This window comes from Vulpes vulpes, chromosome 8 (assembly GCF_048418805.1).
Source record: "Vulpes vulpes isolate BD-2025 chromosome 8, VulVul3, whole genome shotgun sequence".
Lineage (NCBI taxonomy): Eukaryota > Metazoa > Chordata > Mammalia > Carnivora > Canidae > Vulpes > Vulpes vulpes.
This window is the reverse complement of record NC_132787.1, coordinates 20288970-20303488: the sequence shown is the minus strand read 5'-3', so window position 1 is coordinate 20303488 and position 14519 is coordinate 20288970. Positions and strand designations below refer to the sequence as shown.

At 36.1% G+C, this 14519-nt stretch overlaps 1 protein-coding gene across 1 annotated transcript in view; it reads left to right on the top strand.

Moving 5' to 3' along the window:
* Nucleotides 1-14519, top strand: part of STK38L (serine/threonine kinase 38 like) — an 82204-nt gene that overhangs the window by 48723 nt on the left and 18962 nt on the right. The window contains exons 2-5 of the mRNA XM_025995061.2: nt 1640-1784; nt 5503-5554; nt 12839-12961; nt 13218-13301. Of these exons, the coding sequence (XP_025850846.1) occupies nt 1651-1784; nt 5503-5554; nt 12839-12961; nt 13218-13301 (393 nt within the window). The 5' untranslated portion in view covers nt 1640-1650. The remainder of the gene's footprint in view (nt 1-1639; nt 1785-5502; nt 5555-12838; nt 12962-13217; nt 13302-14519) is intronic.

The following is a 14519-nucleotide window of genomic DNA, read 5'->3' as shown; positions in this document are numbered from 1 at the left end:
GTTATGTAGTGTCTGGAAGTTGTTTTTCATTACTCAACACCCACCTTTGAATTTTGGAGTTAAACTCATTACATCTTCTTATGATGGGAGAAACCTGATCTTGTGTTTAATCCCTCTTTTATAAAGACCTCAGATTCTTACATTCTTATCTAATACAACTTCATATTTATTTCTGTACTGTTGATGCATACAATTGTTTAGAATTGTTTTGAACTCCATAGCATTTTTTTGTGTTAAAAATGTCCCCCAAAGTTTTGCTCAGTAATAATTCTGCTCAGCTCGAGCTCCTCAGTTTTTCCTCAATCTGGGAAAGCCCAGTCAGCAGGAGAATTTAGTGCTGGCCATCTCCAGCTACTTTAAAGTACCTTGGGTGAGATAGTGATCAGTCTGTTATTTATTTATTTTTAAGAATCTGCCTTAGTCAGACGCCCTTAAACGATTGATTTTATTTATTTATTCATGAGCGACACAAAGAGGCAGAGAAATAGGCAGAAGGAGAAGCAGGCTCCCTGTCGGGAGCCTGATGCAGGACTCCATCCCAGGACCCTCGGATCATGCCCTGAGCCACCCAAGCATCCCCCATTAAATGTTTAAATTGAGTAACAGTTCTCTTTGTTTGGATGCCATGCTCACCAAGCAATCTTCTGATCCTAATTAAAGGCTTTACATCTGGCTTGCTTGCAAGGATGGAATACATTTGCCAGAAGATGCAAGTCTCTGTTCCTTGTTGCTCAGTTTCTTAGTGTGTAAATCAGTAAATTGCTATTATGTCATACATATCAGTCTCTTGTGAACTCTGTTAGAATAAAGTAGATTCCAGAATTTGATTACTCTGGGTCTCTGGAAGCTGAAGGTCAGAGCTTGCTCTACAAAGTCCCTTGGCAGCCAGTCAACTGCCTTCCAAGGCCATACCCTGAATTTATCACACATCTTTCTTTCTGACTTCCACAAGCATTACTTAGGTGTTATTTCTTTGTGCTTTTATTTAAGAAGCATCACAGATGATTTTGGTTGGTTGGTTTTTTTCAGTATTCACTTTTTCTTTTAGATTTAAAAAAAATTATTCATAAGAGACACAGAGAGAGAGGGGGCGGGGGCAGAAACATAGGCAGAGGGAGAGGCAGGCTCCTTGCAGGAAGCCTGATGTGGGACTGGATCCTTGTACCGAGGATCACATCCTGAGCCAAAGGCAGACGTTCAACTGCTGAGCCACCCAGGGATCCCACTATTCATTTTTGAAAGGACCATATGGACCTTGGATAGCCATAGTTGGGTCTTGGCTGTTTTTCTTCCTAGGAATTGGCAAAGCAATTTGAAAATTCTTGATCAGGTTCAGATCATCTGGACAAATGAGAAATGGATCTGGAACCCCTGGATATTGCTCTTTGTTAGAGCTTCTAAGTTTTTTTACCCCGTCCAAATGTTGAAAAAATGTAACAGGCACTTCTTGTGTTTGATGAGAATTATTTGTGAACTTAAATTCCATATGCCTAAAGGAAGCTCCTTAGAACACCACTGCCAGTTTTATCTCTTCCCCTTTTGAGGATTTAGGATGCACATTAGCCTATTAAAGATGCTAAGAATATGAGGATAGAAAGTGTTTTTCTCCTGAACAATTTGTGTTTATATGTTGTTTCAGTTTCGGTTACTATGGCAATGACAGCAGGGACCACAAGCACCTTTCCTATGAGCAACCATACCCGGGAAAGAGTGACCGTGGCCAAGCTCACGTTGGAGAATTTTTACAGCAACCTAATTTTACAGCATGAAGAGAGAGAAACCAGGTATAGTAAAGGCTGGTCAGAATTTTCTGTTTGGTTTAATAAGCTGTTGTGTTGCAAGTGGAGAATATAGACATGTTGTCCATTAATAATATAAATATTGTGGATCCTTATATGATGTTTTTAGGTTTCCTATTCAAGCTGAAAGTGTCTCTAGTTATTTTCACAGAATGGTTCTTGACTGTGCACCTATACGTTAATATCACATGTCAACTGATATCTTAAATAAAACATTTCCAACCATAAAATTATATTTTTATACTTTATGAATAGTTAATATTATTAATTATCCAAAAACATGTATAGAGTGCAAGTGCAGGTGGAAGAATAAAAACATGAACGACATGTAATTTTGCCTTCAGAAAACTCTAGTAAGGGAGTTAATATCCATAAATATTATATGAAAGAGTGAAAAGCATCACAAAGAGAAGGGCAGAGAAGGGAGAGATTGCTTTTGACTGAAGTAACTGGAAGGACTTCCTATATGGTAGTGGCATTTATCAGGGCTCTCAAGGAAGAGCATTAATTATATATGCATTAATAGGAGAAGAAAAAGATAAAAGAGCAGGAGGAAGGATATTACAGACAGAAGAAATCACCTTTGGTGCTGGGTCAAGCAAGAGCCATTTAGTTCGAACTGGATTCAGCATATCCTGGGAGCCTTAGACACTTTGTTTTTTTGTGTGTTTTTTTTTAAGATTTTATTTATTTATTCATAGAGACACCACACAGAGAGAGAGAGAGAGAGAGAGAGAGAGAGGCAGAGAGAGAAGTAGGCACCATTTAGAGAGCCTGAGGTGGGACTCGATCCAGGGTCTCCAGGATCTCGCCCTGGGCCGCAGGCGGTGCTAAAACACTGCGCCACCGGGGCTGCCCGACACTTTGTTAATATATCTATTCTCTTGGGAGTAGAGAGCCTTGAAGATTTTTGAACAGAATCAATGACCATGGGTGTTTCTCTAGAAGAGTACTTTAGTTATGATGTACAGAATGGATTGTGTGTAGAGAGGTAAGAAACAAGAAAGGCTAGTGATGTAGTCCAGACACATGAAAAGGAAGCTTGAATTAGGATGGTGACAACAATAGAACAGAATTTAGGATTAAGAAAGGTGGACAGATGTGGTGCCTAGCTAGGTATGAAATGCTCGACAGCCCTAACTGCAGATCAGCCAAGCTGAGCAGAAAATTGAACTAGGAAATAAAACTTGAGTAATTATTCAGAAGTCAACCTAGAGACACAGAGTAGGAAAATATGAAGGAAAGTTAAGAAATATGGAGAAGGGTGAGGAGAGCAAACATCTCCAACCAAAGTTCCTAAAGGAAGTGAAGAAAGAAACCCGAGTGGAGGCAGGTTAAACTAAATTCAGCATCAGCAGAACTTCCCGAAGATTCAATTTAGGTCTAAGGAAAGTGATCGTAAATGGATCTGAGTGTAAATGTGTGGATATATCTCAACACGAATGGCATAAAAACAACAACATTGGTAATAATGTCTTAGACATTTTTAAAAGTAGAATTAAAATATTTTCCAATGGTAGACTATCAGGAGGAAAGTAAGTGGAATTAAAGTGTTCCTAGAGGTCTTTGTATCTCCTCAATAGAGGTACAACATACAGAGTGGCAAAGATCGATTCATTTCAGACTAATAGAGTTTGTAACTTCCAAACTGGTAGAAGGGAAACATGGAATGAGAAAAAAACCTGGTTCAAAATAAGGCAAGGGGAAAAAAAAAATCCTGAAACACCAAAAAGTCGACACAAATAGAAACCACGCAATCAGAAATGAATCCAAACATATGAGTAATTATACTAATTGTGAATACAATGAAAGTCTCTGGAAATCATCCAATCACCAAAGGAGAATGAACAAAGTAGAACAGAATCAGGGAAAGAAAGACTGCTTTATCAGGAGGCAGACAAGTTATGAATCAGAATTTTGAAGACTTGTTGTCTTTTCTTGATGAACTCTTTCAGTAATTCGGTTTTGCCCTCTATTTCCAAACAAAGAAAAGAATAAAAGTATCTGCTGTTATTAAAAAAAAAAAAAAAAGTCTCAGCTTGGTGCCATGGAATGGTTCTAATCAACATGGAAGTCCTAATCAACAATCAGCCCCTTTTTTCTCAAAGCTTGTGCTTTAGGACTACATGTGATGAATTTTTAAGGCTTAACTCATTGGATATATACATAATCCAAATAAAGTATAAATCAGAACAAAATGTCAGAGCATTTAGGAGGAAAACTGTTTTCTTTAAGGTACAAGAGAAGTCCCAGGTCTTCTCATTTAGATATGGTAGAAATGGGTGATGGTTACTGTTTCTCTCTCTGGAGTAAGGGATGACTTCATGAAGTGTTAGTTTTGGCAAGTACTGGGGAGAGGGGGCAGTAGAGATTTGGCAGTAGAATGAAATTGCTTGTATATTGATGGGCGCTCCCAGGTTAGTGGTCCTCCTACACTGTGGATTCTGTCTGCAGAGGAGAAAACTCAAAGTCATTCAACAAGCAGCCCTGCAGTGCCCAGAGGCTCATGATGGCAGGCCTTGAGCTTATTCCATCCTAAGGGCTGGGCTTAGAAAAATAGTGTGTATAAAAAGATAAAAAAAAAAAAATCAGTGTGATAAGCACCAAGGTGTCTGTTACAAATGTTGAAGAAGTAGGCAGAGAACATGTCAATAGGTATCATTGTCATTGGGGTGCTGATTTATGAACAGGCTTTAGATATTTTTGTGATGAATTTCCCATAAGAATAATGGGTTAGGAAAGAGCTTACCTTTAGACATAGTATCATAGATGACAAATACTAAAAAAAAAAAAAAAAGTATATGATGATTTCAATCCTCAACCCTTATATTCCCCTGTAGCTAAATCCTGGAAAGTTAGTCTTATTCTAACATACTCCAAAACTAATTCGAAAGAGCTCTCTCAGCTTTATCGTTAGGAAAAACCAATACTATAGAAATAAAATAATTGATATTCAGTTGGAAATGAGTTGCGAAATTTGTATCACAGGCATCTCTGTAGTTACTAGTTACTTCATCCATCTACCCCTCCCCCACTTCTCTCCATCCCCCTGCAGTGGTTAGGTTAACTGACTTCAGTGGTGTCATTTAAAAATGATGTATAACTGGACTTGGCGATGCCTAGAAAAGCAAAGGTTCTGGTGGTTAATGGTTTTTTTAATGTATAGTTTTCAAAGAATCAGAATAAAATACACTCAATTACATTGAACATTTTTTCTTGACTGATTAGGACGCCAAGCTTAGACTTCAAATGAAGGACTTACACAAGCTCATTTAGCTAATAATTATTAGGATCAGGATTCAAGCAGGAATATCCACCTTAAATATTTATACTTTGAGTCACTATAGTTACCTTTGTATACTTCTTCTAATGTAAACATTGATAAATGTTAATGATTTTGGTGGTTTGAATAGTACAACAGATTTTCCTTGTTAGAACATTAGTCACCTTTGCCAATCATTGATTTGAGCAGCATTAGAGGCAAATTTTTCATTTGGCCAGTAAGACAAAGTGAAATCTGGGTTGGGTTTGTATTTTGAGAAAGAAAACTATTCTTAGTGGTTATTTTGATTCAACTTGAAATATTTTTTTTTTTTTAAGCATAGAAAACTGATCTGGTAAGCTCAAATAAATAAGTGAACATTTCTTAAATGGTAATAGTTAGGAATGTATTTAAAATTTAAATTATTTTTTCTTTGAAAAGGCAGAAGAAATTAGAAGTGGCCATGGAAGAGGAAGGATTAGCAGATGAAGAGGTAATGTTAGCTATAATTACTGTGACTGTAGTTAATGCTACTATATATTTAAAAGTTACTAAGAGTGGATCTCAATGTTTTCACTATAAAAAAATTACTTATATGAGGTGATGGATAGCCTTATTGTAGTAATTATTTCATGATATGTATGTGCATCAAAACATCATGTTATAGACCTTAAGCTTACAGTGCTGTATGTCAGTTATATCCCAACTTTCGTGCAGGGTCGGGAGGGGGTTAATTACTGTTGAATGACAACCCTGGTGACTTTTTCATTTATTGATATCAGATGATTGTATAACTTAGGTAATGTAGATTTTGTCATTTGAATATGGGCTTCTTACTTTGTTGCTACGATGGAGATCCTTAAAAGGAGGCAGCCTTTTATTATTTTAATTCTAGAACATAGATTTAGTGAACAGGGTCTCTAGGATCCTAAGTGCATAAAACAAGAAAAGTGGGCTCCAAGAAGAATCCACGAATTACCAAATCTTCTCATATTTTTTCCTGAATATTGCTTAAAACCATCCAGTTCTCTAGTCCATGCCTCTACCCTCTTTTAAACTACTGTGTGTTTCATTTGAAGAAAAATGCCTCCATCTGGTCTCTCTCTTCCTGCAATCTGGGCTGTACTCCCACCCCCAGGTTTTCTGCACACTCCATCCAGAGTTCTCTAAAAACAGGTTTGATCCATCACTCTTTTGCTTACTACCTTTCATTGGCTCCCAAATACTCTTGGATAAGGATAGAGTCTTTAATCTTTAACATTAATGTGCAAGACCCTTCACAGTTTGGCCTCTGCTTTCTCTCTCTAGCTGCATCTCTTGTCCCCTGCTCCCATGCTGGCCACCACTACTGAGTTACTTTAACTTCCACACGCTTGCCTTTAGACCTTTCATAGGCTTTTTCTGCTGCTTAGAACTTCCTTACTCTTGCCCAATTCTCCTTATTCTTCAAGAAGCTCTGGGTCTCACTTTGAGCCTCAGTTCCCCTGGGAAATCTTCCCTAATCTCTTGAGGTACTCCTCCTACATTCTACATTAACACTGTTCCTGTCCCTGTGGCAGCCCTCAAATATCATCTCCCCACAGTAACAATTTCATAGTGTCTTACTCAGCATTATTCCTTCAGCAATGGTGGAGAGCCATACATAAAATAAATATTTGGTGAATTAAGTGAACAATGACCTTTCTCTCAGGGAGTTTACCAATTAGAAGGAGACATGATATATGTATGTGTGTAAAAAATATGTATACATGATAGAATGTGGCAAATTTTGAAAATACAAGGATATTCTATATAAGGAATCAGAAAAGGTTTCAGGGTAACAATTGAGGGCAGCCCCGGTGGCGCAGCGGTTTGGTGCCGCCTGCAGCCTGGGGTGTGATCCTGGAGACCCGAGATCGAGTCCCACGTCGGGCTCCCTGCGTGGAGCCTGCTTCTCCCTCTGTCTGTGTCTCTGCCCCTCTCTCTCTGTGTCTATGAATAAAAAAATAAAATCTTAAAAAAAAAACAAAAAACAAAAAAAAACAAGGTAACAATTGAATCTTAAAAAAATAAGTAGATTTACGTTAGAATTAAGACATATATACAAAATAATTACAGAACAATGAAAGGACACAGTAAAGGAAATAGCAACATAAATTGACAGCACATAATGGAAATGCTAGGCTTGTAGTAGTTTACTAAGAAATGTACACTATGTTTTCTAGGCAATAGGGAGATATAACTAAGATTAATTAGTTTAAGTTTTCAGGGATCAGAAAAGAATTTCTGTATTTAAAGAGTATTCTAAATGATGATTTGAAATCAAACCATTCTTGAATCTTCCCTATACCTTTCCTAGGACTGTACCTGTATTTTTCTGTTGGGAATGTTTAAATAAAGTATCTTATGATTTGCACCAAATGTGGTTATTTTGTTAATCAGCTGACTCAATTTAGAAAACCCAAATTATTTACGTAACATTACTACAAGAAACATTTAAAAAACTCATTTAATTAAATTCTTTAGACTTTATTCGAGAAAGGTAGTGATTTAAATATGTATTATAATCAATAAAGAATAAAGCTAAACCTTTTCTTACATTTATTCATTAATATTAATAACTTATTAATAATCTTATAAGTATATTAATGCATATTACATATCATTATATATATATATATATATATATATATATATATATATATATATATATATATATATAAATCTTAAGCAGAAGATCCTAATTTGAAATCTTGAGAGAGAAATTATAAAAACAGATGCTCAGGAGTCAAGCAGATAACATGAATAGGGAAGCTGGCTAGGATGTTTTCATGACATCTTAGGTTATACAATCTTTTTGACCAACACACTTTGTTTCACATTCAATTCCCAAGAATATTTTTTTCACTTCCATGAAGAAGTAGATTCTTTTTTTTTCTTTTTCTAAAATATCTGATCCTTGCAGTTTATCTTTTGATAAACTTTACTTTTCACTTTAGTGAAAGGAAACAAGAACATCAGCCCCATTTTATATGTCACCTGATGATTGACATCAATGGAGACTGTGACCAATTAGAGACCTGATGTCCCTCAAAAGGCAACTGACTGCCACTTTGACCCAGTGTGGCCAAGTTTCTGTTTTTCAAGAAAGGCTGGAAATCTGGACTTTTATGTGAAATCACCTGCTTTTTATTATTTTATTTTATTTTATTTTATTTTATTATTTTTATTTTATTTTATTTTATTTATTTTTTTATTTTATTTTATTTTATTTTATTTTATTTTATTTTATTTTATTTTATTTATTTTATTTTATTTTATTTTATTTTATTTTATTTTATTTTATTTTATTTTTTATTTTATTTTATTTTATTTTATTTTATTTTATTTTATTTTATTTTATTTTATTTTGATAGTCACACACAGAGAGAGAAAGAGAGAGGCAGAGACACAGGCAGAGGGAGAAGCAGGCTCCATGCACCGGGAGCCCAACGTGGGATTCGATCCCGGGTCTCCAGGATCATGCCCTGGGCCAAAGGCAGGCACCAAACCGCTGCGCCACCCAGGGTTCCCAAATCACCTGCTTTTTAAAATATTGGCAAATAATTCAAGTGTTTTAAAAAACAACCTACAGGCCAAATTAAATACATCTGTGGGTTGAATACAGCTTCTAGTTTGTAAGCTCTACTATGCAGCAGGAAGTGCTAAGTACATTTAGAGCTATTTTCCTCATTAACTTGTAGAAAATGTGATATGATTTATACCTAAAGATAGTGGCCAATAATAACTATAAAACTTCTAATATTTTTCTGTGAAGATATTTTAATTCCACAAATGCTTATTGTTAGTCTCCATGCTAGATTATGTCAAATTCTACTAAATAGACATTCTCCTCTAACCTTAATATTAAATATGTTGGAACTATCATTATGTGGAGTGGATTTTTCTTTTTAAAGATTTTATTTGGGCAGCCTGGGTGGCTCAGCGGTTTAGCTGAGGGCGTGATCCTGGAGACCCGGGATTGAGTCCCATGTCGGGCTCCCTGCATGGAGCCGGCTTCTCCCTCTGCCCCTCTCTCTCTCTCTCTCTCTCTCTCTCTGTATGTGTGTGTGTGTGTGTGTGATGAATAAATACATACAATCTTTAAAAAAAAATAAAGATTTTATTTATTTGAGAGAAAGAGAGCATGTGCACAGTGGGATAAGGGGCAAATGGAGAGGGAGATTTTCTGCTGAGCAGGGAACCTGACATGGGGCTTGATCCCAGGCAGGACCTGGGGATCATGACATGAACTAAAGTCAGACACTTAACTGATTGAGCCACCCAGGACCTCTGGGGTGGATCTCTTGAAAAATAAAATTGTTTTATAAAAATCTAGTTTTAAATTGAAAAATAGTATTTATCCTTAACTTATTCATAATAGAAAATCTTCGTGAAATAATTTGTGAAAGTTACTTATGAAAATTAAACCATGTAATGTGGTTCATGTAGAGCATATATGTGGAGATGAAGTTGCCAGCTGAACTCTTTCGTATCTCACAATTTGTGTGTACACTGTCTTATACAAAAACTGAGCATCCCACAGATCGAGAACTGGAGGAACGCCCATTTAAAAAGGAATGGAGAAAGGGAAAAAAAACGATGTATGTCTAGTTTTGTCTCACTTAAGAAAATCTCATCAGACATGGAATATTATCACTCTAATGGAAAAACAAAATAGACAAATTTAAGCTGCAAAAGGGAGCTATGAAATGTTAAGCGTGTCCACAGCTTTTGTTGTCCTCTTTGGCGAGAAAGGATATGATTACCACAAAAACATTATTTGGTTTTCAAGGCTACTTACTTAATCTACGCAAGTCATGAGCAGATACATCAACGTGCTTTTTTCATCTATATATATATATGTATTTTTATTTAATTTTATTAATTTTTAATTTTATTAAATTTTATTTAATTTTAATTCCCAGTATATAGTCAACATATAATGTTATATTAGTATAATATAGTGATTCAACAATTCTGTACATTACTTAGTGCTCATCTTGTCATCAGTATATTTTTTTAAGATTTAATTATTTATTTGAGAGAGAGAGAGTAAGCAAATGCGTACAGAAGGGAGGGACAGAGGGAGTCTCCAGCTGAGCGTGGAGCCCTACTTGGGGTCTCCATCTCAAAATCTGAGTAGTTAAAATCAAGAGTTGGATGCTTAACCAACTGGGCCACACAAGTGCTCCATCAATATATTTTTTAGCTGTTGCTTGCTTCACCTCCTTCTGGACTGCAACACTGATTTTATGACTAACCCCCAGGGGGGCACCAGGGGGGCTCAGTTGGTTACTCACTGGACTCTTGGTTTTGGCTCAGGTCATGATCTCAGGGTCGTGGGGTATGGGCTCTGGCTTAGCAGGGGAATTTGCTTCCCTTCTCCCTCTTCCTCTTCCTTTCCCCATGCTTACACTACTTTACGTCTCCACAAAATAAAATAAATCTTTTTTAAAAAAGACTAATATCACGGAATAGGGTTTTGTTTTTTAAGTAATATAACAATGTTATAGTGATGTCCCATTTTTATAGAATTATGTGTTCCATACACTTGTGATTCTCCCTTTTTGCCATTAAATAGCTGTACCCTAGACTACATAAATATTGTTTACTTACTGTATTACACAAGCTATTAAATATTAGTGAACATTATTTACTTTAGTGGCCTCTTTTCTGTTGATTTTGAGCACAATTTATGAAATTATGTAGTGAGGTCATCTTTTCCATTCAGATTAGACGAGTTTCTGAAACTACACCCAACTGTACTACATTTTATAGACCACAAAGTTAGAAGCCGTGGAAGAGTTCCAAAATTCTTAAATTTATTCATTTATATAATTAAAACAACCCCCCCCCCCAAACCTCTTTACTGCTTTGAGAGACACGATACTATAGTGCCACCATGTGGTCTTTTTAATTAGTCTTAAAAAACAAGCTGATTTGGGGCGGCTCTTTTGTTTTACTATAGTACATCAGTTATTTTTAAAAAAATCATTCAGTAGGCGTTTTTGAACAAAAGAATTTTCTTTCTTTTTTTTTTAAAAAGATTTTATTTATTTATTTATGAGAGACACACAGAGAGAGGTAGAGACACAGGCAGAGGGAGAAGCAGGCTCCATGCGGGGAGCCCCACGTGGGACTCGATCCCGGGTCTCCAGGATCACACCCTGGACTGCAGTCGGCGCCAAACTGTTGTGCCACCAGGGCTGCCCACAAAAGAATTTTCTTCACTTTCTTCTTTTCTACCATTGATGTGCCTGAGTACATCTAACTGATGTACGACAGTACAACAACTGATATACATCAAGTGAAGAATTTTCTTCACTTTCTTCATTTTCTACCATTGATGTGCCTGAGTACATCTAACTGATGTACGACAGTACAACAACTGATAACATCAGTACAGCTGAGCCACACAGACTGCCCTGTTTAAAGATGTTTAAATCAAAGATATAACTCCTTGATTTCATCTTTTTACATTAATTTTGTTAGAAATATCAGAATTCGCAGCCCGGTGGCTCAGCGGTTTAGCGCTGCTTTCAGCCCAGGGCCTGATCCTGGAGACCCGAGATCCAGTCCCACGTCAGGCTCCCTGCATGGAGCCTGCTTCTCCCTCTGGCTGTCTCTGCCTCTCGCTCTCTGTTTCTCATGAATGAATAAATAAATAAAATCTTTTTTTAAAAAAGGAAGAACTATCAGAATTCCATTGCACTGGTGATACACATTTACATATTTCCAATTAATTGACTGTTTGCCTTACCTTTTTGAAAACATCTATGCAGGAGTAGTAAGACACCATTCAGTGGTCATACCTTGAGCAGCGTTTGTAAGCAGTGTTTCTGAGCTGTTCTGGTTCTGTTGACTTTGACTTTCCTCAAAATGGAACTCCTGAAAGCCTGGTAGGGTTCAATTGAAGATGAACAGGTGCTTAATTTTTTTCATTTTGTTTATTTCCCACTGTGTGCAACTTCTGCCAGGAACTAATGGAATGTCAGCAGAGTTTTGTTTGGTAAGGGGGAAAATGAGGTTTAGAACAATGAAGTAAATGCCTCTTCCAAATGTGACCTTCAGGTATTTTATGATGTTTCTTATCAATCTTAGACTTTTTTTGGTGATCTTTGGAGAGTGCATTATGAAATTCCTGACTTGAATATTTTAATGAACTCTTCATGTAATTTTTTATTTTTGCAATTTCATATTTTTAGGAAGTTGTGTGACAAATCTCAAAGCAGTTTATTAAAATTTATCTAAGAAGAAAGTTCTATCATAAGTAAATAATGGAAAAAAATAAGTAAATCATGGAAATGCTGCTCTAGTATTATTTTTGGTGTCCTAAGTCTCAGTAATTGTGACAGAACTACCCTGGAAATTAGAGAATTGAAGCAAAGTAGATTGCATGACCGTAAAATTCATGATCAGAATACTATTAGCATTTCCTAAAGCTTAACTTTTATTTATGAATTAAGGTATGTATATGAATATATGATGAACTTCATTAAGATGAAATATTGAATGGAGTTCACCCAAGAATAAAGATTTATTAATTGGTAAAAATAAAAAATGTTTTTTCTTTAGATTGTTTTATTCTTTCCAAGCTTACCAAATACTCAACTTTGGTAAATAAGTTCTAACGCTAGTATGTAATATTTAAGATACTTCACCCCCCATTTTATACACTTTAAATATTACAGGATTACTTTATAGCAATCTAAATTTTAGAATCATCCTTTTAAATTGTCTTTTTTTTTTTTAATAGAAAAAGTTACGCCGATCACAACATGCCCGAAAGGAAACAGAGTTCTTACGGCTCAAGAGGACCAGACTTGGCTTGGATGACTTTGAGTCTCTGAAAGTTATAGGAAGAGGAGCATTTGGAGAGGTTACTTCTTTTTTAAAGAAACTGCTGTTGAAAATATATAGCTTAAGAAAGCTTAAAATATGTATTCCAATAGTTTAATAGGTATTAAAAGTTTAATGTATCAAAATAGCTTAATTTTAAGAATTCCTAAAATATAAACAAATATGAACAATGGCAAATTGCAACACTGATCTCTTTAAAAGAATTCACCTTTTGCTCCTAAATCAATAGTAGTGACTGTTTAACATTGATAATATGGTCAATTTTTACATTTTAGGTGCGGCTGGTCCAGAAGAAGGATACAGGGCATATCTATGCAATGAAGATATTGAGAAAAGCTGATATGCTTGAAAAAGAGCAGGTATGAGCTCTTTTAACACATAAAACCAAAGGATTACCACCGACTAGGTGTTAGAGTAATTATTAATATTGGAATTTGTAAAAAGAAGTCTGCATATCTCACGCCTTATAGCTTATTACTTTTTTGATAGCCTATTTTATTGTTCCTTAAGTTCTTATAGTTAAAATCTCTTCCAAATTTACAATCTGAAAATGTATTAGCCTGTTCAGGCTGCCATAAAAAAATACCACTGAAAAAAAAAAAAGAAAGAAAATACCACCGAGTAGGTGCCTTAAACCACAGAAATTTATTTTCTCACAGTTCTGGAGGCTAAGTCCAAGATCAGGGTTCTGGCAAGGTTTGATTTCAGGTGAGGTGCTCTTACTGGCTTGCAGATGGCTGCTTTCCCTCCAAACCCCCAGAGAGCATCCTCTTGGTGTGTGCACAGAGAAAGAAGGTGAGCTCTCTGGTGCCTCTTCTTACAAGGACACTATCCCACTCTCCCTCCATGACCTCCTGGAATCTTAATTATTTCCTTAGAGGCTCCATCTCCAAATTCATTCACCCTGGGGTTTAGAGCATCACCATAGGAATTTGATCCATAATAAAATACTTCTTTTCTGACTTAAGTGAACATAAAGCATACTTTATATGCTTTATGCATAGTTGATATTATTAGTTTATTATGTTCTGACTTTCTTAATCCCTATCACATTTAAGCAAGACCATTCTCCCAAGAATTTGCTGATTTTACATATTTCCAAAATCTGGAAACCCCTTCTCCCCCAATTTCATACTCTTGGACTCTCTGTTTCCTGTGACTTAATGCAGTATAAGCGTTGGCCATAAATCTGAAAACATTAATAGTATTATACCAATAGTATTAGATCAATAGAATTAGACCAAAGTCCATGTCCTCATTAGACTCCTCCAATTCTTCTTACTTTGATTCCTACTTCCTTCTCCTCAGCTGGACCAGCCTTGGAGAAGGGAGTGGGAGCTGCTGGGGCGGGTCCACCAGCCCCTTCCTTACACATGAGGATCCTTTTAGTAATTGCCTAAAACTTACTTATTACAGCAGTATAATATTGGTTTTTATTTAAAATGGCACCCCTTGAATTTTCACTGCATTTTTTCACTTTATTTTTATTTCATGCCTTCAGCAAGCATTGACTGGGTGCCTATGAGGTGCCAAATGTGCCTGTGGTGTTCTAGGGTTAACATAGACCTAGACAGGAT